The sequence below is a fragment of the Eutrigla gurnardus genome (assembly GCF_963514095.1).
Source record: "Eutrigla gurnardus genome assembly, chromosome: 18".
NCBI lineage: Eukaryota > Metazoa > Chordata > Actinopteri > Perciformes > Triglidae > Eutrigla > Eutrigla gurnardus.
This window is the reverse complement of record NC_139929.1, coordinates 12,162,518-12,186,381: the sequence shown is the minus strand read 5'-3', so window position 1 is coordinate 12,186,381 and position 23,864 is coordinate 12,162,518. Positions and strand designations below refer to the sequence as shown.

At 43.2% G+C, this 23,864-nt stretch overlaps 3 protein-coding genes across 11 annotated transcripts in view; 1 reads left to right on the top strand and 2 right to left on the bottom strand.

The window, feature by feature from the left end:
* The window catches only part of tfap2a (transcription factor AP-2 alpha), a 13,811-nt gene extending 5,778 nt beyond the window's left edge, over window positions 1-8,033 (bottom strand). The window contains exons 1-4 of one of the 4 annotated variants that reach the window (XM_084033235.1): window positions 7,909-8,033; window positions 3,117-3,536; window positions 1,813-1,864; window positions 36-261 (exon numbers count right to left, since the gene is read on the bottom strand). In XM_084033235.1, coding sequence (XP_083889361.1) covers window positions 36-261; window positions 1,813-1,864; window positions 3,117-3,536; window positions 7,909-7,941 — 731 coding nt within the window. In that variant the 5' untranslated portion in view covers window positions 7,942-8,033. Of the gene's footprint in view, window positions 1-35; window positions 262-1,812; window positions 1,865-3,116; window positions 3,537-4,048; window positions 4,723-4,921; window positions 5,016-6,183; window positions 6,382-7,908 lie in introns of those variants that run through there. The other 3 variants (XM_084033233.1, XM_084033234.1, XM_084033236.1) reach the window with 3 other exon arrangements.
* Window positions 8,034-11,451: 3,418 nt separating this feature from the next.
* tmem14ca (transmembrane protein 14Ca) lies at window positions 11,452-12,630 on the top strand. Its single transcript, XM_084033605.1, has 5 exons — window positions 11,452-11,610; window positions 11,717-11,801; window positions 11,993-12,094; window positions 12,175-12,262; window positions 12,453-12,630. Exons 1-5 carry the CDS (start codon window positions 11,518-11,520, stop codon window positions 12,508-12,510), a joined length of 426 nt encoding a protein of 141 aa, XP_083889731.1. The 5' UTR covers window positions 11,452-11,517; the 3' UTR covers window positions 12,511-12,630.
* A 103-nt stretch (window positions 12,631-12,733) lies between these two features.
* On the bottom strand, window positions 12,734-23,348 carry mak (male germ cell-associated kinase). 6 transcript variants are annotated; one of them, XM_084033599.1, is made up of 16 exons: window positions 23,190-23,348; window positions 21,628-21,993; window positions 20,275-20,329; window positions 20,002-20,123; window positions 19,309-19,391; window positions 18,668-18,800; window positions 18,400-18,571; window positions 18,120-18,287; window positions 17,059-17,304; window positions 16,709-16,917; window positions 16,321-16,460; window positions 15,875-16,018; window positions 14,768-14,854; window positions 13,998-14,117; window positions 13,710-13,802; window positions 12,734-13,445 (listed from the first exon to the last, which is right to left on the bottom strand). In XM_084033599.1, exons 2-16 carry the CDS (start codon window positions 21,726-21,728, stop codon window positions 13,285-13,287), a joined length of 2,034 nt encoding a protein of 677 aa, XP_083889725.1. In that variant the 5' UTR covers window positions 21,729-21,993; window positions 23,190-23,348; the 3' UTR covers window positions 12,734-13,284. The 6 variants fall into 6 exon arrangements, with proteins under 6 accessions (XP_083889725.1, XP_083889726.1, XP_083889728.1 ...); XM_084033600.1 differs by lacking the exon at window positions 19,309-19,391 and adding an exon at window positions 19,779-19,858 and having other exon boundaries at window positions 23,190-23,347; XM_084033602.1 differs by lacking the exons at window positions 14,768-14,854; window positions 19,309-19,391 and adding an exon at window positions 19,779-19,858 and having other exon boundaries at window positions 23,190-23,347.
* Between the last annotated feature and the right edge of the window lie 516 nt (window positions 23,349-23,864).

Below are 23,864 nucleotides of genomic sequence, written 5' to 3'. Positions count from 1 at the left end.
ACAGGAGGTTTTCGCAGCCTTCCAGCCGAACTCACCTCCTCAGCACCCCGCCCAGCAGAGAGGCGTTGAGGCACTCGGGCGGCGAGAGGCGTCTCTGCACCTCGGCCACCGTGACCTTGTACTTTGATGTGGAGCTGAGGAGGGACAGGCGACCCGGAACCGAGCAGAACACCTCGTTGGGGTTTACCACCCCTCCGAAAAGACCGTCCTTGTTTACGGGGATGGAGGAGATGTTGTTGTTCTTGGATAAAGACACTGGACCTATAGCCAGGGAAAAGAGAGAGAGAGGGAGGGATGGAGCGAAGGAGGGAGGGGGTGAGAGAGAGAGAGAGAGACCGTGCTCAGTGAATTTCATGCAATGCAGAGCCTTAACTAAATGAGAAGGGGGGATTTAGGCCCCGGATTTAGAGTTTAGCACCACATGTGTACACTTTCAGCAACAAGAACATGCAGAGAAAAGCGACTTATGGAGGCCTACATGGCAATAATATTAATAAGAATAATAATTGCAATGGTAATAATGAGCATGCTCGTGTGCGCCTTTTTGGAATCAGTAACGTCAGGACTATGTGGGCATAATTCTAGCTCCGCTATACACTTAAATTCTGAATATTTCCATCCATCTGTTCTTTATGTAACATGCGTCTATGCGTGGAGGTCTCAGAGGAAGACAGCGAGGATCTCCGCTCTCAGCGCTCATTTTTGCGCACCGTGAATCCACTCTGCACAAAGGAGCCACACCAACCGAGAGATTTGGTAAAAGGCGTCCTGACATACATCCACGGCATCACGCAAAATCGCCCGTGTGTGATTTCAGACCGGGGGTGGGGTGGGGTTCTCAGCACTACCGGGCTTTACACCGTTTTGGTGTGCAGTAACCGGAGACAAAGGGGACTGTGCGCCTTTGGATAGATCACTTGTGACATTAATGGCTCAGGGGAGCCTAATAGAGACAATAGGAGTTAAACGAACTCTTGAGATTACTAATATAAGAAGCCAATTATCATGTTGATGCGCAGATAGACAGACTCAAAATAGAGGGAATTGAGAGGAAGGGGAAAAAAGACAGCAAAAGAAAGAAATATCGCCCCATATCTCGTCTAGTGACTTCTAATGTGACCTGACAGAACGCTTTTCAACCTGACCTGCTGTGTATCAAAAATAATATAAATCTTCGAGAGATCAAACCTATTTAAATAAATGCGAATTATCATAATCCAACAAACGAGTCAGTGTTGTGTTTTTTTTTTCCATGGCAAGTTTTGATTCCTACCCAAATGAGGAAATGAGTTTCATCCTGCACACACACACACACACACACACACACACACACACACACACACACACACACACTAGGCCTGCGCGCCATCCAAACGCTACTAAACTTCCATTTTAGATTTGACCATGCAGCTATTGGCTTTCGCCACTGAAGTGCCAGTTTGCTCCACAGGCCCTGTATCTTTGACCATCGATACCGCGGGCCTACAAAGCCCACCGGCTCTACTCATCTTCCCGCTGCTCTGAAACGCTGACAGTAAATTCCATCAGCAAGAAGAAGAAGAAGAAGAAGGAGAAGAAGAAGAAGAAGGAGAAGAAAAGGTGCAGCCAGTTTGATGCACTTGGAAACCATGTAATGAAAAATAGGCTACTGCGTATTAGGATCAGTCAGGCATTACCGCATTGCATCGAGTTCTCTCGAGCAGAATGGTGAATGGTGTGTGTGTGCGTGTGTGTGATTGTGTGTGTGCGTGTGCAGCCTAGTGGTGTGCAGCTTGCAGAAACATGCATGATGTCTCGGAGGAAATTGCTTACCTTTTTTAATTACAGTCTGGTCGGGAATGTGAATTCCTTGATCGTCAACAGACTATGAAAGAAATGCAAAAAAAAAAAAAAGAAGAAAAAAAAAAAGAGCACAATTTTAGCACAAAGGCAAGGACATATCAGCCCCAGTATGCAAATCACGATGCTGCGCACGAACAAAGCCTGACACTATTAGCGGCCACAATCACCCAACATGGAGGCTCTCGAGGCCCATACCTGTTATTATTGTCCATGAGGGCTTTTCAGCGGCTTCCACTGATGGACGCGTTTGCACAAGATCACAAACTCAGACTTAAATAACGAAGCTGCGTCGCCCCATAATCCTGACCTAATTTCGCCCTCATATTGGCTCTACTCACAAGGAAACTTCTAATCTAGATTGGATAGTAATTACGGCAGCGCAGCCTATTAAAGGCCTATGAACTAATTAGAGGATTATTGGTGTTTGTTTCTGATTAAAAACTGGGAAGAATCCCCTAAATAAGAATGAGGGTCGCTGACAATTTTAGCGCCCATTTATCATGCATCTTTAGTAATCTACCTGAACTCAAAGCTCACTGAACTCACTTCTCCTGTTAGTGCATCGTAATGGTATTGTTCACAACGAACGGCGAGCGTCATCTGTTTTTCAACTAATAAAACAAATAGTTAGAATAAGGTGGAAATATTCGTGTGAAATACGGGCGTTTTTTTAATTTAAATTTTAATTTATTTATCTAATTTAATTTGATTTACGTGATATTATTGAACCGAACCACATCTAATTTGGACACGTCAGACAATTTTATGATTAATGTTTTTATTATTTAATTAATTATATTTTTCAAATTAAATTAACGAAGCTAAAGTGTGCTGTTTTGTTCGAAATAATCTTGACAACACAAACAAAAAAAATCCTATTTTTTTTTCAGGCAGTTAAAAAAAATGCCTCCATTAAGCGACCAATTGAATGCGTGTCATCCTTCGAACATTTATGACAACAATAATAATATTGATAACAATGATAATAATTACAACACCTTTAATAATCTCCTCGTAATATTCGAATAAATAGTAACATAATTATGAAAGGCAGGGAGCTTGAAGAAGTGGTAAGCTTATAATGATTATATTAAAATAAAAGTCACATCATTACCGTTGTTATCATTTTAATTAGGCCCATAATATTAATTCCAAATATACGAGTGGTGGTGACCAAATGTGCCTTCGATGATGACCGTGACATAACGCTTTCATATATTTTTAAAGAGTAGGATTAGCTCACAAAACAGAGACTCGGGTGAAAGCTGCCTTACCTGCACGTCGTCTAAAGAGTGAGGTATTCCATGGATAGGGATAGAGTCCGACAGTCCCGTATCGATGCCGTGGCCGGACGGTAGGAGCACTTCCCTGCGGTAGTCCCGGCACAGCTGGTGGGGCAGGCTGCGGTGCTGGTGCAGCAGGCCGCTCTCCTGACTCTGCCTCTGGCCCGGCCATCCCGGGTGCTGCGGCTGCGGCTGGGCGTGCAGGGAGTTGAGGGAGTACGGGTCGTTGACGTGCGAGTAAGGGTCCTGAGACTGCGGGTAGATGGGCTGGTAGGGCGGAGGGAAGTACGGGGGCTGGAAGTCCGAGTTCGGTGTGTGGGAGAGCGGAGGGGCGCTTGTGTAGGGACTCTGGCCCACGCCGCCCAGCTGAGGTAGCCTGGCTGTCCCATTGCTGGTTCCGTCGTGACGGTCCTGGCAGGAGATGACACAAACAATGCGTTTTAGCCGAAATAGATTTTTGGTGGAAAGCATACACGATCGTATCCTCTTTGTTTTAACTGCAGAGCGCGCTGCGGGCTCACGCCGGGGTATTATCAAATATGGCCCGAGTGTATGACAGGAATTAGACCAAGTGTGGAATCTGCAGGCGGTTCAATGTGAACCACTCGTCCTGGATGATTTAAAACAAATTCAACCGTTTGACACATCGAATAGTCCTGCATGTTCAAAGTCTTAGAAATAAAAAAAATATGGTGATAATAAACGGTCAAAAGTAAATAATGAAATAAAACACCGAAGGTAGGACTGCCCTCGGACATATAGCCTACGAGCCGGTGTGTTATTTCACTACTTGTGCAATGTGACACACCGGTTCCTTTCAGCATGCAAACATTAAACAACGAAACAAAATCAATATTATAAGACAATCTGACATGCAAAAATAAATTCCATGTATCTGACATGGTGATAGTTGAGCAACTTACCATCGCCGAAAAACTGTGCACTAACATTTTGAAAGGATTTTTTTGTTGTTGTGCCACTCAAGAAAAGAATAAACAGTTCAAAAAGAACACTTTGAGTGTTTTGGGGGGCGAGCGAATGGAGTTAACCAGCAAAACAAAAAAATGTAGCCCCCCGAAAAGACTCTTCTCTCCTGAAAGATCACGATGGCCCCGACGATCAGATATGTGCCACAGGAGCAGGACGATAATCCATCAGAAATAAACGGTTAGATCCCCGCTGCCCTTCATGTGGGTCTAAAAAAAATGCAGATATTCGGCGGTGTAGGCGGATTTGGGTCGAAAAGTTTCTCTCGGCGAACCCTCTTTTCTCCCTGCTCTCCTGGCTTCTATCACAGTGCTGCCGTCCCCTCGCTTGCGCTCATATTAGCAAAAGAGCCGCTTCTTCGTCTCCCTCTTGGACTCCTAATAGAACGCATTCATGACTATTAATATCACAGGAATACTTAATAATAAGGAAAAGAATGGTCGGAAATCGGGCGTGAAGCGGAGGACGTAACTCAAGGCAGGAGTCTGCGCTTAAATGACGTCCATTGAAAGGAGGAATCAGTATATCTAATCAGAGATGGGGAGCGAGGGAGTGAGAGAGAGAAAGAGGGAGTGAGAGACTGTGGAGGGAGTGGAGAGAGAGAGAGACAAAAAGAGGGACATTCACTCGCGTCTGACGAATCAGAGAGAGAGGGAGGAGGGGGCGGGGGCGGCGGTGGCGGTGGTGGTGGTGGGGGGGCATTTTAAAAGGGTCCCAGGGCCAAAGCGCAAAAGTGAAAGAAAGACATAGGAATGAAGGGAGGTGGACCGCAGACAGGGGAAGAAGCCGTGGAAGGAAACGACGTGCACCTCTAAACTGGGTGAAAATCCAGCAGACGACGTTACTGGCATTCCGACCGGCTCGTTTCTACCGCTCGTCCCTTTGTTTTCCACCTCCACTTCGACAGCGAGCTGTCCTCCACCGGGTCTCCCCTCTCTCCTCTGTCTCCGCCGAATTAATCCACCGCTTCCTCCTCGCCTCTAACGCCAGACGCACACCGGCTGACTTTTAACTTTGACCCGGAAAGACGGGGAGAAATAAATTCCCAAAGTCTATGACAGGGCCGCTCGGACGCGGCGCTCTTGGCAACTTTTACGCGCGGCAGAAAGAGCTCCCCTCCCCTTTTTCTGCTCAATCACACGTTTTAAAATGACAAAACACCGGGCTGTGACTGGATTTCGATTGCGAATATTATAATTTTTTTTATTTAATTATTTTTTGTGCACCCACCAGCGGGGGGAAAAAACATCGCCTGTAACTGAAAAATAATAATCAACACAACATGAACGCGGAGGTGCCCAGCTTTTGTTTTCCTCTCCCGACCGTCCATATATCCTCCCAGGGCGCGGGTGAAAACACGTTCGACTGGCTTCTCCACTCCTTAACAAGTCCCTGATATTACTGCCAAACGTTGTCCATGCCCATAACAACAAGCACTCAGTGTATGCACTCCACACACACAGACACACACGCAACTTCCAAAGGCTCAGATAGCAGATAAATTCAAACTGAACTAAATGTCCATGCCATTTGAGCAGTGAATTAAGTAGGCTGTGTAGGCGCTTACATCTGCCACTTTAGTCCAAAATATACATTTTCATTAAATGCATGGAAAAACAGTTTATATTATTAATTTCATGTGTCTCATTTAGTATTTGGAAACATTTTTTTAAACATTAATTTAAAAATGGAAACAAATAAATCACTGGTGTGGTGTTACTCGCGCAACTATTATAAATAAAGTGTTGTTGCCATAATGCCAAATTATTACTCTCATTCATTTATATTGGTCTCACTATTATTTTTATGATTAATAATATTGTCATTCTCAGTAGTAATATTATAATAATTATTAATATCCTCTAATTTTACTCTACAGAAATACATGCAAAAAAAGAAGCAATGAAATAGAAGACATGGATCTATTCGTCCTGCAGTTGGATTAAATGTGTTCACTAACAGCTGTCACAAGAATGACATATTTGGATCAAAACAATACAACACATTCCTAAAATAGTCATCTTTGTAAATTAAAAAAAAAAAAATCTCAAATCAAAGAGGAGCCCCTTACCTCGCAATCTTCATATTTAATGTTATCAGTTAATTTCCAGAGCATGTTCATGGATTGTTGAAGTGGATATTGAGTATAGGGATCGCCTTAGCCTTGTTTTCACTCAGTGAATTGTGCTCCCCGCTCAGAAAAAACTACTTTTATTGAAGCTGTGGGCTGCTGTCTGTCTTGCGCTCTGAGGTCTCCCTCTAATGGTGGAAGTGAAGGGCTGGAGCAGCTCTGTAATAACACTGGCACAGGGCCTCATTAGCATATCAACAGCCGTTTGATTCCCCCCATCTGCTCGCATAACGCCAATGGACAGCGCACAGGTAAAAACTAAAGCAGCAAGACGCTACACATGCTTATTATTTCTACTGTTCAGTGAGGTGTGTGTGTTTGTTGAGGGGGGGAGGGGGGCATAGTCATGCATGGGGACCTGCATGCACCTGGGACGGGTGCACATAGACTCCACAAATGCTATTTTAACGACATTTGTATGATAAAAAAAAAAAAATGTCTTTGCTGTGAAATCACTTTTGTAATGACTCCAATGACTTATTGATAACTCGTCTGGGGGCGTGATGTGAAAACAGCATGCCTATGCAAATGCAACCCTGTCACACACTTTGTTGTCAACCTTGATTTTTTTTCTTCTTCTTCTTTTTTTTCTCTTCAACTCCCCAAACTGTTGTTTTAATCCCATTGAGAGTGGAGACCTTGAGAGGCTATTCTTCCAGTGTTATGGTAAAAAGGGTGAGCCATTCGAAAGCAGCTCTACAGGTCCATTGACTACCTGTAAGGGCGCAGGGTTTGGGGGACTGTAAATAATTAACACAACAACATGGCCTTGTTTCATTTGAATGAGCGGCGAGGGGAGCCCGGCTCTGCCCTGACGCCGGCCGAGCCTTCACCTCAGCAGGTCGTGGGTCAGCAGACAGGTCGCCCGCGCTTTAAGGCGTTGGCCCCTCTCCTTTAAGACCTGGATTACCATTTTTGGTGGAGTGCCTTTTCGCAAGCAGTTGGGCTATTAATGAGAATGGAACGATGATACTGGCTGACAATGACAGCTATGCATGCGGGTGTCTTTCTGGAGATCTGGTGGTGATCGAGATTTTTTTTTTTTTTTTTTTTCCTGTAACAAACTCAAGTGTTTTGTTACAGCAGGTCCTCGCAAGACAGGGCCAGGTTTTCATTGAAGGCCAGACGAGACTCCACAGAAAGTCCATTACGGGATGCTTAGTAATTTACGAGTTCAAACCGTGTAATCCGAATTTGGAACAGCTGTGAACACACGCGGAGTACATTTATGAAAAAAAGTTCGATGTGACTTTAAAGAGACGCGGCGAAACGCTAGAATAAAGATCTGCGTCTCGTCAAAACGGCACATTTCACGCTGGTTTCCACACACCTCTTATTCACGATAAAAACACACGCACACAACAGTGTAGGGTGGAAACTAGCGTGCAGTCATTACAACCCATTACGACATGCGATCACCATCCTCAGGTTTGTGCTTTAAAAGGAGACGAGATGGCTGTGAGGCTACATCACCGCGAAATGAAGGATCTCTAACTTCTTTTGTGTGATCTCCTGACGGATTAAACGCTTCGAATCTATACGTGTGCCAATTCTTCTTTACAACATATTTCACGGGAGCAGCCTCATCCTACAACAAGTCGACACTTTGACAGTTTCCATGGATTTCCACCGCCGTGTCTTTGTCTTAAAGTAAGCAGCACATACCTGCCATTCCCCCATTCTGCCCATAATTGACATTCTTTGTCTTCTGCTGCCTTTGGTGATGTTTTTGTGTGGATCCGGTGCCGTGTCTATCTCATTGAGCCTTCGGTCCCAAAGTAAATCTTTACCTTTTCCTCTTTTTTTTCTCTACCTGGACCGGATCGTCTCACCTGGCCATAAAAAAAAAGCGGTGCGGAGCCACCTGGTGACGCATGCGCAATGTGGGTGTGGACGGGAAAGGAGAATCTACCTGGGAAACAAATGAAATAGCATATTTGTCTGGGTGCTGGTTCGGCCTTAACGCTCTTTAATGACAAATAAATGAGCTTTTATTACACAGTAAATTATAACAAAATACAAATCTTATTTGAGCAAACGCATACTAGTAGCATATATATATATGTATATATATATTGCTTTTTTCAATTTCGTTTTGTGAAAAGTGTATTCTGCGCATTAAGAGGTAATTGTGATGTGGTTTTACCCTCCACTTATTATTGCAAAAAGTGATTAATTAATATAACGTAGGTATTAGAGAATAGAACCGGAGATGTAAAGAGTATGGAGAGCAAAGCAACATTATATTAAATTACATCCGTAATGTGTTTGTCTTCAACTGGCATAACACAACTAAAAAGGACGTATGTTAGTTATCTCTCCTTTTCTTCTTCTGTACCTTTTTTTTTTTTTTTTGCCTAGAAAACATGAATTCTCTCTGCAAATGAAACCGTGTCAAGTTAAAAACTTGAAGGTTAACTGCCAACATCATTACTTCTGCGCAGAAAGCTACCCTGCTATTGTGAGGGTCATTATTTATTTATCCACTGTTTATTTCTAATACATACTTATGTAGACCCCTCGGGCCAAGAGCGAATGAGCTCTCCCTCTCTCTCTGTCACACACACACACACACACACACACACACACACACACACACACACACACACACACACAGAGGAGGAGTGCAACACGTGCGCTCACATGGGCGATAATGGTTAAAACCCCTTTTTTGCCCACTTCCAAGTTCTTGACGGAGCACACACATGCGGACAGCGAACGGGACGCGATGCACGTCACTGGCAGACATCTGCACGTCGGTTCTCTCACCACATCAAAAAAACATATTTAATGCGTGCACTGAGAATAATGGACGTACTTTTTTTTTTTTACGGGAAAATACACCTCATTTTCCATTTTCTCCAATAAATTCTTTTATTGTTGTGTTTTTTTTTCTGATTGTATAATTCCACACAGAATCTATAGATTTCTTTTTGCTGCGGTGTTAATATTTAAAACAAGCCTTCATGTTTGACTTCAAAGACGAACGCATTTTAACTGCACACACAATACCTGCAGCTATATAGACCTCACCAGGACCGGACAAAAGAGAGGGAGGTGGAGGGGGGGTGAGATCAGAAATATTGTTTGGGGGCTCTGCTCACTATGGGGGGAGTGAGTTTTAAAGCAGAGCTGTCTGAGAGTGGGTTCCTCTCAGACAAGAGCGGGGTCCCTTTTGAATATCCAGCCTGTTTGTCTAGGGCTTGGTTTCAACCACTTCCACCATCGTACCGGGCCTCCGGCAACGTTCAGCTTCCTAAACTGCGAGCTGTGTTTAATAGGCGTCGGCAACGGCTGCACCCCAGGCCATTTGTACAGCCATTCATATTTAGACAAATTACAATAACTTATTATTATTATTATTGTAATTATGCGTGTAATTGTTATCATTATATTTTGTATTTTATGTATCAATTTGTATATTAGTGTATATGTGTGTGTTCATGTGTGTGTGTGATATTGGTCCGTGTCCTTTTCAGAAATTGAAAACCGCTGAGACACGGACAGATGTGCGTAAATTACGCGTCTTTCTCATTGACAAAAATGTCCCGGGAAGGTTTTCTCCTTATTGTCTCTCCTGCTTCCTTCGTTTTTGTACTGATCGATGATGGGACTAATTCCTTGACCCCCAAGTTATGAAGAAGTTAGAAAAATGATCTAAGGACAGATGCGCAGATTGATTTGCAGGTAATGTTGTAGGCTCGCTGCAGCTGGACGCGTGTGCCATGCTGAAGACAGCACTATCCCGCCGTCACCAATGTACAGGAGCTCCGTCTTTAAATCGGTGTCTGTTGAGTGAGAAGGTTTCAGGCCCATAGTATGACGATAAATTGTATTTTAGCGCCACCTTGCTTCGGGAGATGGGTGTAAGCCAATGTGGCACGGTAATTGAAACCAAATGAGAATGTGTTCGCGGTGAGCATTCCCGTAAATGCATCTGCCAAACCGATGCCAGTCAAAAGGCAGGTGGTCAAAAGTAACGAAAAGTGTGATGTATAAAATATCAAACCGGGCCAGAATTCAGGCACGTGTCAATTTTGTTCATACTTGGCCAAAACTTAAATGGACGACATTCATTGGTCACATTCTTTTGACCATTATCCACCTGTCTTTCTTCATGAACTCTAATCAAGACGCAACCCGTCCGTTTTAATGTTAAAACCCCAACAAAGTACTGCAAACACACATGTCGGTGCTGTACGAGGTGATATTGTGTGTATTGTATCCTCCCTCTGTGCAAACATGTTTCTCTGAATGTAAAGCAAAATATGTTTGGAGGGAGGGGGAGTCCAGTTTGAGGTGGGGATGTTGGGCTATGTCTTACTTTATCTAATCCTGTGGTGCCATCTTGTGGTCGTAAAAATAACACCAGTTCCCATGCCGGTAGCTGAGGACCATCAATGGTCCTTGAGGTTGAGCTGGGGGCCCTCGGTAGATTGGGGCCTATAGTCTTCATAGATGAGATTCCGTAGAACAAATCACTTTGATATAATGATCTGTTGTCTAATGCACATCGATGTGGAAACAGATGGGGAGGCTCTGCTCAAGGGCACAACATTAATCTTGGGATGTGGCAGTGTCAAATGATATGCTACAATAATAGAGTGATTACGTCAAACATCTCAATTCATAACTAATCGTACACACAATGCTGTATTGTTTCAAAATAATAATAATAATAATAATAATAATAATAATAGGCCCAGCCTACATGTTTACACATAATAAATTATCCTGCTCTAGGTACATTTGTAGACAATTTTTTTTTTAAATGAACCAACTATTGAACCTCAAGTTATTTATTTTTTTTGTAAAGAGAGAGAAATATGAACAATTAATGTGCAAAATTCCGCCTCTCGTGAACGCAACAACTGCCTCCGAAGGAACGGAGCCTACATTTCCCATCAGGCACCGCGGCGAGTGTTATGTGCGCCAATCATTTGTGTTCGGGTTGAGAACAGGCTGCCATCGCTGGTTGTGACAGAGGACAGACTGACACAGCAAGGTTGTATGAAGTTACATTTACGTTGCAAACACTTTACATTTGACACTCTCGTACGTTTGAAGCTCGAATTACCACACACACAATGGCGGTTGTATGTTGTACGCTTCCGTGTCCGCGAACCCCCCGTGTGTTGCTAGGTTATGCTCGCGGTGCGCGTGCTGCAGTTGGGCAGTTGGCCTTATCTAATAACCCAGACACACACAACCCCCGTCAGTGGGGCCGCAATTTAACGACGTCTGGTTCAACGTTGCTAGCTGACCGCGGGAACGATGTTGTTATGCCTGCTGCTGCCTCAGCTAGTTCTGTGTAACAACAGCTCGGTGCTACAACAGCCAGGTAGCCTTTTCGATACGGTCGCAACTGTAAGTAATACTAAGTAATAGTAGGTTCGCAGCGGGACGTCCTCCCAGTTGACGCAGTTGCACTGTGGATTGTTGCTCGCTCACTCACGCGCTGTGGTCCTTGCAGGTGTCCAACATGACCGTTGATTGGGTAGGATATGGATACGCAGCGCTGATCGCATCCGGGGGAGTCATTGGTTATGTGAAAGCAGGTATGCATCATTATATAATGAGCATCATTAGGATGTCAGTGTTACAAATGTTACATGTTAAAATAAATTGCCTGTTTATGTATCCATTCATCCAGTTATGCACTGTGAAACTAAAATATGCTACTCTCATGACACAGTCCTGTGGATCTCAGGTACAGGTGTTGATCTGCTGTGTTGCTTCTCTCTTAAAGGCAGTGTCCCCTCGCTTGCTGCTGGTGCTCTCTTCGGTGGATTCGCAGGTTTTGGTGCCTACCAGATCTCCAATGACCCCAACAATATTTGGTTGTCCCTCGGTTGGTATACTGGGACTATACTGTAGAGTGCTTGTGTGTGTTTGTTGCAATATAGAGTCTAAATAATGTGTCTATTCCAGTTACATCGGGAGCTCTGAGTGGCGTCATGGGAAAGAGGTTCTACGGATCCAGGAAGTTCATGCCAGCGGGCTTGATGGCAGGAGCAAGGTATCCATCTTTTAACAGTTTACACACATAAACATATTCAAGGTGAAGTATCAAGGCTGTCTGTAACGGGGTGTTTGTGGTTACCGCTGTGGAAGCAAATGTACTTGATAAATGTGAGATGTTGACTTGAAGCGTCCCTGAGCTAGAGATCAAGAATGTGATATTTCCTTCTTTTTTTTTCATGTTCCAGTCTTCTGATGGTGGCAAAGCTTGGCTTGACTTTGCTCCAGAAACCCCAGGAGTCGTGATGGAGTGAAGAATCTGATGTGCTGTTTTCTGCTTCAGGAGCTTTCATTTTGTTTGTTAAAAAAAAATACATGTGTGTACATTTGAGGATGAAATAAAGTATCTTCTTTATATAAAAGGAATGGCTGTCTTGTCCTTTTTTTGCATTATGAAATGTCATTTTTATTTGTATAAAAGGTTTACAAAATGTTCAGTTAATTCATCTCATAATTAAGAGATTCATTAAGTTAATGATGAGTAGGATAAGTTATCTTTTTTTGTAGCCATTGCACTAAATATCTTTTATGAGATTAAAAGCAGAGGGAATATAGCATTGCAGGTTAATAAATGACTATTTATGCTCTGGCATCAGTAGGAAAACAATACTTGAAAATAATATTAAACTAGAGTACAAAAAAGAAAAGCTACAATTAAACCCTACTCAGAATACCCCAACGCTAACAGTAGAATTGGCTCACACTGGATCCATCAGAATGCAGTGGGATTGTCTTGCAGACAGTACAAGTCTTGGTTCAGCGTCATGGCAACCATCACCTCCAAAACAGACTCCATGCACACGTACATCTCTTAGGCTTTCTGAGAAGAAAATGATGCCATTGTGTGATGAGACATGGCTCCTGGAAGCATGTGGGCTGTCCATCTTTAGTATTTGTCCTCTACCAGCTCAACGCCACATTTCCTCCATGTTTGAGTGCGATTCAAACTCTGTTTCAGATCCTGTCAAAGGTGTGAACCACTAGGCAACGTGGTCCAACAATCAGTAGAAGCTGTTTGAACTAGCGATTTCCACTATATTTAGATGTCCAGTCCACCCTGCCGTGGACCGGCTGTACGGGGGGAGCTCTGGTCAGCAGATTCCCGGAGGTTTTCCCCAGGGCTGAGTAGCTGCTCCCCTTCATCTGAGTCCTGTCTGCCCTCCTCTTCCAGCCCTCGTAATCTGGAGGAAGACGGCAGTCAGTCAGTGTGTCTATCGCCAATAGACATAGTAATAAATACACTAGCTATGCAGCCAGGTATCTGTCTTTATAGGCATATAGGGTTTTTTTGACCAGCTAAATAGGAGCATTTTTAATAGCATCAAAAGTAAATATGAAACAAGCAAAAGCAACAGCTATTTTCCTACGAAAACATCAACACAAGAACGCAAGCAAGAATCGGTTAAAACAACCCAAATAGCGACCGTTAAGCCACATGGCAATACCTTCATTAGTTTCACATTGGACATTGGACATGGGCATGGGCTTTGCAGATTTGGATTTGTCTTTTTTATTATCAGGAGAAGAAGAAAGATTGACTGAAAGAGTGAAGAAAGAGGAGAAACAAATAGTCCCGGTCAGTGAGAGTTTGGATGGAAAGTAAGAAACTGGAAACTGAATAAAGGGAGAAGGAATAATTCAAGATTTGACAAGCAGTGTGACTTTTTGAGCCGGATAAGTGAGGACGTTAGTAAGAATAATGTTAGCTTTCCATAAATGGAATAACATCTTACTTGTGTGCTGGGCAGCCAAAGGGGCAAGCTGGATTCTCTGCCCCACTGAGCCCACCTCTTTCTTTTGGAATGAAGGGATATAACCGCCAGAGAGGTTATATTTGGTGCTAACAAAGTTCCCTAAAAGGGGAGAAAGACATAGTTCATAGTTTCTTTATGCGAAAGCCTCCAGGTAACCAAACCATCAGGGGTCATCCAAGCTAAATGAATGTGCGCCATTTAAAACACAAAAAAAACATACAAATTAAGAACATTTAGTAAACACATAATAGATGTTGTCACACGTGGCTTTACTGATACAAATCATCAGTAGCTACTGCATTATGCAACAGCTACCGAGCACCCAAACAAATGACTAAGGCCGAGTGATTGAAGTCATTCAGCTTTTTCCGGCGACTCCATCGATCTGCTTCACCAGCAGCCACAGATGCTTATCAGTGTAATTAGTGAAAAGCCTCATTGTTCCCGTATGAAGTTGTTGTGGTTGTAGTGCAATTTAACATCTATTTAGCAACTGGAGCTCTTAGTTCTCGGGTTAAACCGTGTATTTGTGCCCTCGTCTCCTGCAGAGCCTTTAGCGACCTGTTTCTTTTGCATGTTAAGTAGCTCGCTGAATTCCCGAGGCCTGTAGCACGGGACAGCACACTAACCACAACGACGATGTCCGTACACAAAAGGGCTTCAGCCTAGTGACGTACAGCTAAGTCAACTCACACCACGGCTGAAATATGACAGTACAGTTCTCGTCAAGTCATCTCACAGTCAAATACCTTTAGAGAGATCAATTTTCTCCAGTATTCGTTCTTTAACAAGCGTTTTCTCTGGCGGGCTATCCTCACATTTAGAGGCATTCTCTTCTAGTGGCCATAAAGGAGAGTCGGAGGAGATAGGCATGCAATCAGAGAGGGAAAAAGAAGAAGAAAAATAGAGTTGAGATGGAAAACATCATCAGACAGTTATCAGGAAGAGAATAAACAGAAAGTTAGGTACTTTTTCTTGATTTTAAATGGGGGGGAGGGGGGGTACATTAATGAGGTGTGCTCATATGTGTATCAAAACAAACATTGGTGTGTGTGTGTTTGTGTGTGTAAGTGCTGGGAGGCGGGACGAATGTGCAGGGGGTGCAGTTTGAGGGCCATTTAAGGAACACTTGATCTTAGAGCGACAGTCTTCACCTCATGAATAAACAACGGCGAGGGAGAGACAGTGAGAAAGAAAGGGACAGAAGAAGAGAGCACAGCGGGGACCCATATTGTGTGTCCGTCTACATGACAAATGATTCACAGAGGTCTCCCTCCTCTAAAGCCACAGACACTTAGACACGACTTTGTCGAGGGCCCCGTAACTACTGATCAGGAGACATTAGCTGCACCATTAGCATTTAGTGCCTCCGCGGCACAAAGGGGACAGTGTCATGTTATGTAACAGGAGGTGCCGCTGACAGTCGCCAGGTTTCCACTCCATGTCAAAATGAGTCACGGTCAGGACATTGTCCTCATCTCTGAATGCGGAGGGTTAATGTCTCAATTCGGAGCCGAAGATAATGTGTTGGTTCAGTTATAGATTTTCAAAAATATTTATTTTTCTGTATAAGAGTTACATGTTTTTGGGGGTTTTTTTGTCTGTGGAAATTGCAACTCTACATTTTTTTATGTGAAGTTCACAGTGTACGTCTAGGGTGGGAACAATGAAAAACAAATGTAATTGGATGTTAGCATTAAAGTTAGCATTAAAAGGCCTTTAGTTTCTTGATTTTCTGACCAATCAAGTAATTCAGCTCTACAAGCTGATGAGTTGTTCTGCTAGATATGATTTCCTGAACATATTAGCCAAGTGCACACCCCAACAACACCTCAACATGAGACGTGAGTCCTCACCTGCGTTGGCTCTGGTGACAGATAATCCTCCTCCAATAGGAGCGAGCGCTTTATTTGCAGTGTTTGAGGAATTTTCCCACAGGTCCCGCAGCGTCATACCGCCCATCTCCTTATCGCCACAAGTGGGATTCTTGCCGATCAACCCTGAAAGCGACATGAAATATGTCACGAGAAATCAAAATGAACACAATGATGAATGTTGTTTTGACTTGATGTGAGCAAGATGACATATATTTATTGACAATTGCGTTTGTGGACAAGCTGAATTGAGTTACATGGGTTATTTTTCAAAAAAGATTATTAGATCTAGCAGCAGTCATGCTTGGCAATAAATCACAGATAAAGCAAAGCAAATAAATACAAATAAAAGAATGACGCGAACCCGGCAGATAATGGAAAGATGGTTTGTCCAACACTAAGTCTTTCCAGTGATAAAGCAGTTTTACCTGGCAGGTATCGGGACTGGCTCAGGTAGTGCTGCCGTGCTGCAGATCCGGGGAGATTAGAGTCCATTTGAGCAGCCTTAACATTGTTGGGTAGCTTAGTGACCGTGCTGAAGGAATACAGAGGTTTCTGTTCCTTCGGCCTGAAGACAGAAACCAGACATTTAAAGGTCAAAAAGCACCACAATGTTTTTAGAAGAATGCATTTCATGAAGGCTTATCAAATGATCAAATGATTGATGCAGACTGGGCAGGAAATATTGCATGTACATAAATTATTTTACAATCTACAGTAGATGATGATAATGAAAGGCTTCGCAACTCAGATATCATACAATCTCCGATAATATTTAATGCACCTCACAGCCGTTCTGTAAGTCACAGCACTTACTGTGGCCGGTGCTCCTTCGGGCTCTCCTCTTCTTCTGTCTTCCCCAGGCTGGGCTTCTTGGAGATGGAGGCAGAGGTATCTGACGGGTCTGATTCCTCCCAGCTGTCTGAGGCCTTCGCCACCGCCTGGCCCCAGCGTCGACGGCCACTCTTCAGCGCCCCCATGCCGCCGCCACCGGCGCTGTTCTCATTGCCTAGCGATGATGCTTTCTGCAGAAGAAGACAATGCAAAAAGTCTTACACCTTGGAAGAGGAGCCCGATACACAATGTCAGTATTTACGTAGGATTATGTATTACTTATAACATGAAAAACAACAAATAAAGTTCTGATTTGCATTAAAAAAACTCACTGCATGGCTGAGGCCTCCTGATTTACTCTCTGTTTGGGGAAGGGGGATCTGCTGAAGAGGCTGATGATGTTGGTTTTTGGAGGAGGATGTTGAGGCTTTGGACCCCGAGGAAGACTGCTGGGTATCAGTCTTGGACTCCGAGCCCTGCTTCTGGGTCAGCGGCCTGGCCTGGGCCTTCTTGACCTCCTGGCTCTGAGGACGAGGGCCTAAGATCTGGCCTACCTGGAAGTATGGGTAACGCAGGGACTAGACAGGGAGAGAAAGCGATACTGCTTTGTTATTCTGAAAAGTTTGCAAGCATTGTTTACTGGCACAATCAAGATGCCCTTAACTTTATGTATAACACGACACTAGCGTTAATGACTTTTAGCCCTGTACAAACAGACAACGTGGATCAGACCACTGTGTTATTTACACACTCAACCTGCAGGGAGGTGCAACTAAGACAAGTGTAATAATTTGAGAAATGTATTTTAATTGTTTCCATGGAAATGGCTAAATGTAGACATGCATCCACCACCTGGGAGATTTGTAAGCAGGGAACGGAAAAGCATCGTTACTCCCTCTGGAAAGGTGTTTCCTAACCAGGGCCCACAGAGTAATCCAACTGCCTCAGTGGAGCGGAAATTATGTCTAACTATGTAATGACCATGTGGTGTACGTGATAATCACGCATGGCGTGGAGGACAGCGGCAGAGGTAAAACATTTGGCAGCAGCATAGAGAATGAAGTATGGCTTAAACCCTTCTTAAAATGACTGGGATTAGGATGCTAATGCAATCTTGGTATAGGTCAACAGTTAATCTGCATGTAGTGGTGTTTTACTGTAATGGAAATTGCCTATCTGGGGACAGGCATGTTTTTCTAGGTTTAAAATTAGAATATGTCCAAATGGGTCATTGGCGTACACCTGTTGCTTTTGCCCCCATATGGACTGATTTACGGTACCGAATGCTTTCACTCAATATGAATGGTGTTCACATTGACAGCCAGGACAAATAAAGCTGTGACTTCTTACTGTATGACCTTTCAAGATGACCTTGAGGCTTGGTTTGGCCTACCTGTACAGCGGTGGGTCTTTTTTTGGGGTCCCACTGCAGCATGTCCCTCATCAGAGCTATAGCCTCATTGCTGGCATTAGGGATGAGGGTCTTCAGGTGAGTCGGCACACATTGGGGGAAGCGAAAGTTCATAGCAGATGCTAGATGGTAGCCCTCTGACCAATCCGTCTGTGGGAAGAAACAATCAGATGGTTATTCATGGGTATATTGTTTCAATTAATTTAGCAATAAACAAAAAAGGTCAGTCATTTCCACTTCTCCCCATTCGGTTTCCCCTCACCTTTTTGACGGTGCCTAAGACTTGGCAGATCTTAAAGATCTCATCCACTTCACTGTTCCCTGGGAAAAGAGGTCTGAGAGTGTAGAGTTCAGCCATGATGCAGCCCACAGCCCAAAGGTCAATAGGGGAGCTGTAGGTAGACGATCTGAGCAGGACCTCTGGAGCTCGGTACCTGGACAGAGTACATATACAACATATACAAATAAGTCCTGCTCGGACTCACAGCAGCAGTAGCACACTGTAATTGATGCCTAGACAGCACTCTCACCATCGGGTTGATACATAGTCTGTGTAAGGGGGCTTGGAGCGGATCTCTCTGGCCAATCCAAAATCTGCTATTTTGACCAGTTCTGGGCCCATGCACAGCAGATTCTCCGGCTTCATGTCTCGATGAAAGAAACCTGCAGAGAGGTTGATAACAAGCTGAGCCACTGTGTACAGAGAGTCAACTCTATGCAATGGCCAAATGGCCAAATTACAATCATATGCAACTTCTTCTTTATTAGCATTTTTACAACACTGAAACCTGAAAAACGGAAACTGAGGAGCTGCTGAATAGATGTTTATTTGCCTTTGATAATGATTTAATGATCTGTATTCAGGGACATGTTTGACACAATGTATCTAACCATAATCAAACTGTTTCAGTTGCCTCATTTTGCTTATAAGGTACTCTTATTGCCACACACTAACAGGAATGTTAGTTTTTTGAAGGGAAAAAAGTAATCTAGATGACATTATATTCCTTAAACCAGTATTCTGCTAATGAAAAGTAGTTGCATATGAAGGCAATTTGTGATACAGATACAGACAGGGTCACACTAAATTACAAGACTTCTCATAATAATACACAAGCAGACCAACTACTGAAATGTCATGCTACTTCTGAACAGGTAGAATTCCTCTTACCATGCTTATGCATAAAAGCCAACCCAGATATCACTTGAAACATGATGTTCCTAATTTCATTCTCTGAGAACATCTTATTCTCTCTTAACAGCAGACCAAAGAGATGCAAAGGGAAGGAAAGAAGGGCAAAAGAAGAGAAAAGTAGTTAACAGAAGGAGAAATCCTGAAAAGCACATGCATTCTGGATGTGTGGAAGCATGGTGTTTGCTTGCATTTACACTCGCACCAATTGGTATGAATGAGTGTCTGTAATTCTCAAAGCTTGCACACATCCGTTAGTATTAGAAATGCAGACCAGTGAGTTAGATGAGGCAGTCGACGACGGGTTCACAAACGACAAGATTCTGATCAATTAATCCCCAGTTTGACGTGAAATATTTCACAGACGGCGTGGAAATGCTCAATGAATCTTGCAGTATGCGACCGCGCTCGTTTCGTTGCAAGGCGTGAAGGGAACGCGGCACACCTACCATGTTTGTGAATAAACGACAGGCCTTGCAAAATCTGAAAGCTTATGTTTCTTATCACTGATTCGGGGAGCAACTTTTTTCTGTAAACATAAGAAGTTGATAGAATTCTCATGAGCCTGCTAATGCGAGCAGATGTTGACATCTGGAAACTGCGTTATGGTAATGATATGGAACTAAACCACTGTTTTATATTTTTGCATTTGCGTGGTATTTCTCTTCTTACCTGTCCTTCATAAGCTGGTAGAGGTTCTCCTTCATATACTCGAAGACAAAGTAGAGGTGATCGTTCTCTCTGATTACCTCCTTCAGTTTCACCACATTCGCATGGTTCAGCTTCTTCAGTGACTGGCGTGAGAAAAAAAGGTAAGACAAAGACATTCAGTGTTTGCAATTATGAATCAGAAAATGCCAGAGGAAACAGTTTAGGGACTTTCATCTCTGGAATAACTGCAGCCCAAAATGAAACTGTCCCCTAACCTGTCCAAAGCATCCTTACCTTGACCTCTCTTAGGTTCATACATTCTTCCCATGAATAAAACTTCCTCTTCATTCTGCGGATGAAACCAGACATTATTTTTGGAATGCAGATCAGATATGCATCAACTAAAGAATAGAAGATATCACCTTGGCGGGGCATATACATTACACCCAACATACAGTAGAGTCACTATCTTTACCAAATTCCTTTGTGTGTCTCCATTAATAATTCAGCGTCTCTAATTACAGCTCATTGTTGCGGTATGTGTGACTATGTACATTGAAAGCACACAGCAGCCGGTATACGGGACACCTTTACGATCGCTTATCAGATCAACGTTACCTTTCCCTCCGACTGGACTTATGTAAGAGTTACAGAATGAGCAGATATCTTTCTTCCTCTTCCCTGGCCACCTTCCAGTTTCGTCGGTCCCCTCCACAATGTCAGCAACCTGACACACCTCTACTTTCACTCCCTTTCACCGTCACCACATGTATTGTCTTGCATGGTAACCGAATGATCAACCGGTGGACGCATCTCCCCGGTTTCTCATCTATTATTGAACCGTGCTACCATGCTGCTGAAACAAGGGCGTGTAAGTTGGTTTGTTTGCCCCGGTGATGGCAGGAAACAAGTAGTCAGGCACTTTGAATTTATTTGAATATATTTGTCCGGTGTCTAGTTTTAGACTATTTCTGAAGCCCAGCTGCTTTGTAAAAACCATTTGGGTTTATAGTTAACATACTTGTACAAATGTGTGTATCGAAACTTTCAGTTACTGTGAGGAACTTTTAACTGATTATGAAACAATCTCAATTTAAAACTGATGCCTCTATATGACCTACATGAGTAAACGAGACCATCAGGGAGAAGTTGGCTATTTTTATAGTTATGCTTGTCATCGCTGCAACTGGGTCAGATTCCGCACAAAATGAGACAAAATCATGTATACCAGAAACCACTTAAGACCCAGATTAATCAATAATGACGCTGGAGACCCAGGCTGGATTGCTGGGTCCGTTGGAGGGAAGACATGGGAGAACCAGAACCTGGATTGCATGGGGGAGACTGCCAGACCATGCTGAAGTAAAATGAGAGGTTTTCTAAAGGGAGTCTGACTGTTCCTCATTTATTTAAACAAATACATCATAAACTCCCTACTCTAATGTTTTCTAATTCAAATATCACATTATTCCAAATTGAATTTCTTGCTATAATAATGTGATTATATGTTGGGGATGTTTAATGGTGCTTTTATATAATATATTCACTTTAATGTCAAGTTTGTCCATTCCATTAACTTATCATATTGTCATGCTTTAAAAAAAAGAGAGACTATATTCAAATTTAAAAAATGATCAACATCCTTACCTTTTGATGGCCACCAGTTCTCCAGACTCATTGCTTCTCCCCATGAGCACGCTGCCATAGGTGCCATCACCCAGCTGCTTCAGGGTGGTGTAGCGATTCATTATCCCTCAAAACAGTGTCATCAGCTTGTTAATGTTCCTTCTTTATAAAAAAGTTGCGGAAGCGCAACGCAGATGCACTGATCAAAAGTCTTTCGTCCAGAAGAGTTCTGTTCCCAGGAGGAAGGATGTTCAGTCGGTCAGTAAGCCACGACGCTCACCAATTCTTGAAGTTCCAAACTCATCATGCATGAAGTGATCCATCACCCAAGAGCTTGGATCCTGGTGATGTAGGTCAGCCAAGAGTTGACACCGTGCCTTTGCGATCCTTCGGTGAGAGTAAAGGATTAAATATCAGCAGATACATACATCTCACAACAGTTAGAAGCTTTACCCACTCCTTGAAATCCCCACATAACAGGATGTATTAATAGATCTGAGGACAAAGAAACGCCAGGACCACTTCTTGTTTTTCCCTCAGTGAGGAGGATTAGGTGTGTGTCTCACTAGTAGGAGGCTCCAACATGGTCACCCAAGGGAGATGACAAAGGCAGCCCTAGGCAGATTAGGCCAACAGGGACATAAATAGGATGTTACATCACCATCATGCTTACCAGCAACCACTACCTTCCCCAAGCACCCTTCCTGGAAAGAGGATTTGATTGACGCCATAGTAATCACACCTATGTTTTGTGTATTGTATTGTGTATTTTAAACGACAGGAGCAAAAACAGACTCAGGTGACATATTTATTGCAAATATTAAAATGTAGACACATAATCTAACCAACAAAAGCCTAAGGACTTGAAAACGTAAGTGAAGCGCAGCAGAACCTGTCAGCAAACCAACCTGCTGTGAAATGCATTCGCAGGTTAGCCAAGGGGAGCTAAAGGAGATTAGTGTCATTTCATTGAATAGGGACAGGAACTCACTCCAAAGACAATGTCCGAATTGGATTTAGCTGATGACTCATCAGTGCAAATACAAATAGGGAAATTATTTCAGATGTATACTTTACTTTTTCCACTGAAAAGTAGAAATAATTTCTGTAAAAATATTGCTTGATATCCCAGTCTCGCTGAAACAATAAGCAATAAGACAAGTCAGAGGACTACTGGCTTGTACTCAGCTTTCACATATGGCAATCTGTTGTTGGGGGGATTTAAAGGGAATTAAGATGCAGCCTATCCAGGCCACATGCCATTAGGAAGCTATTTAAGGTCAATCATATTGAAACCCCCATGGAGACTCACCTCACAGTGGAGAGGAAACAGAGTATGTTGTTTTATGTACTTCTAAATGTCATAAGGCAGAAGTAACATAACTGTCATAACGTTACACATAAAACTTTAAACAAATACGTCAACGTACAGTACGCAGCTGTGACGGGATTAGCCCAAAACATACAGTGTAGCTCATCAAGAAAACATCCGAATGAGAGAAAATGTGTTGACATGTCTCATGTCTCTCAGCCGTCTGAGCTCAGACCTGCGATTCTTCTTTCTCCTACAGTTTTAAACTCACCATTTCGGGTTCTAGCTCCTTCCCTCCGTTCTCTAATCGCACGACGTTTCTTCCCTTCAAATTCACGTATAGTATCCAAGCCTAGCTCCTACGACAATGTTTGTTTGTGTGAGTGAGTGTGTGTGTGTGTGTGTGTGTGTGTGTGTGTGTGTGTGTGTGTGTGTGTGTGTGTGTGTGTGTGTGTATGTGTGTGTGTGTGACTGCTGTCCATGGAAACGCGCACACAAACGCGACGCTTGTTTAAGTTGCCAGGCGATAAGTTGGCGCAAGGCTTTGTGGGACTGCGGAAGTGCAAAAACCTTTAATCAAGTTGGGAACTGAATGAAATTGAACTTGTGGGTGATAGCAATATTCTGTGGAGTAGCTTTGCACGGTTCGTAAATTGTTTAGAGTATATTTAATATTCAGCCTACAGGAAGCGAGAACCATAACCACAGGTGAGATTTGTTCTTTATAAACAAAATTATACAGACCTAAAATGACGAAGATGAATCATTTGGTGCAAACACATAGCTGCTTCACTTGGGAGAAACCTGAAAATGAAAGCATGTGTCCCCCAGAGCATTCACAACACGAACGTTTGAGACGACAATAAAAAGTGACACGAGTGAGAGCTCTTTCCTTCGCCTCCTCTCTGGACAGTGGTAATTCACGTGCTGCACCAGTAGATGGAGC

Bases quoted from the DNA above. Each gene is read 5' to 3' on its own strand.
- tmem14ca (XM_084033605.1), top strand. From the start codon at position 11,518: ATGTTGTTATGCCTGCTGCTGCCTCAGCTAGTTCTGTGTAACAACAGC. The intron at 11,611-11,716 runs GTAAGTAATACT...TGGTCCTTGCAG, and splicing joins TTTTCGATACGGTCGCAACT to GTGTCCAACATGACCGTTGA. The intron at 12,095-12,174 runs GTTGGTATACTG...TGTCTATTCCAG, and splicing joins CAATATTTGGTTGTCCCTCG to TTACATCGGGAGCTCTGAGT.
- mak (XM_084033599.1), bottom strand. From the start codon at position 21,728: ATGAATCGCTACACCACCCTGAAGCAGCTGGGTGATGGCACCTATGGC. The intron at 18,288-18,399 runs GTGAGGGGAAAC...TTCTTCCCACAG, and splicing joins TCTTAGGCACCGTCAAAAAG to ACGGATTGGTCAGAGGGCTA. The intron at 16,918-17,058 runs GTGAGTTTTTTT...CTTCTTCTGCAG, and splicing joins CAGGAGGCCTCAGCCATGCA to AAAGCATCATCGCTAGGCAA.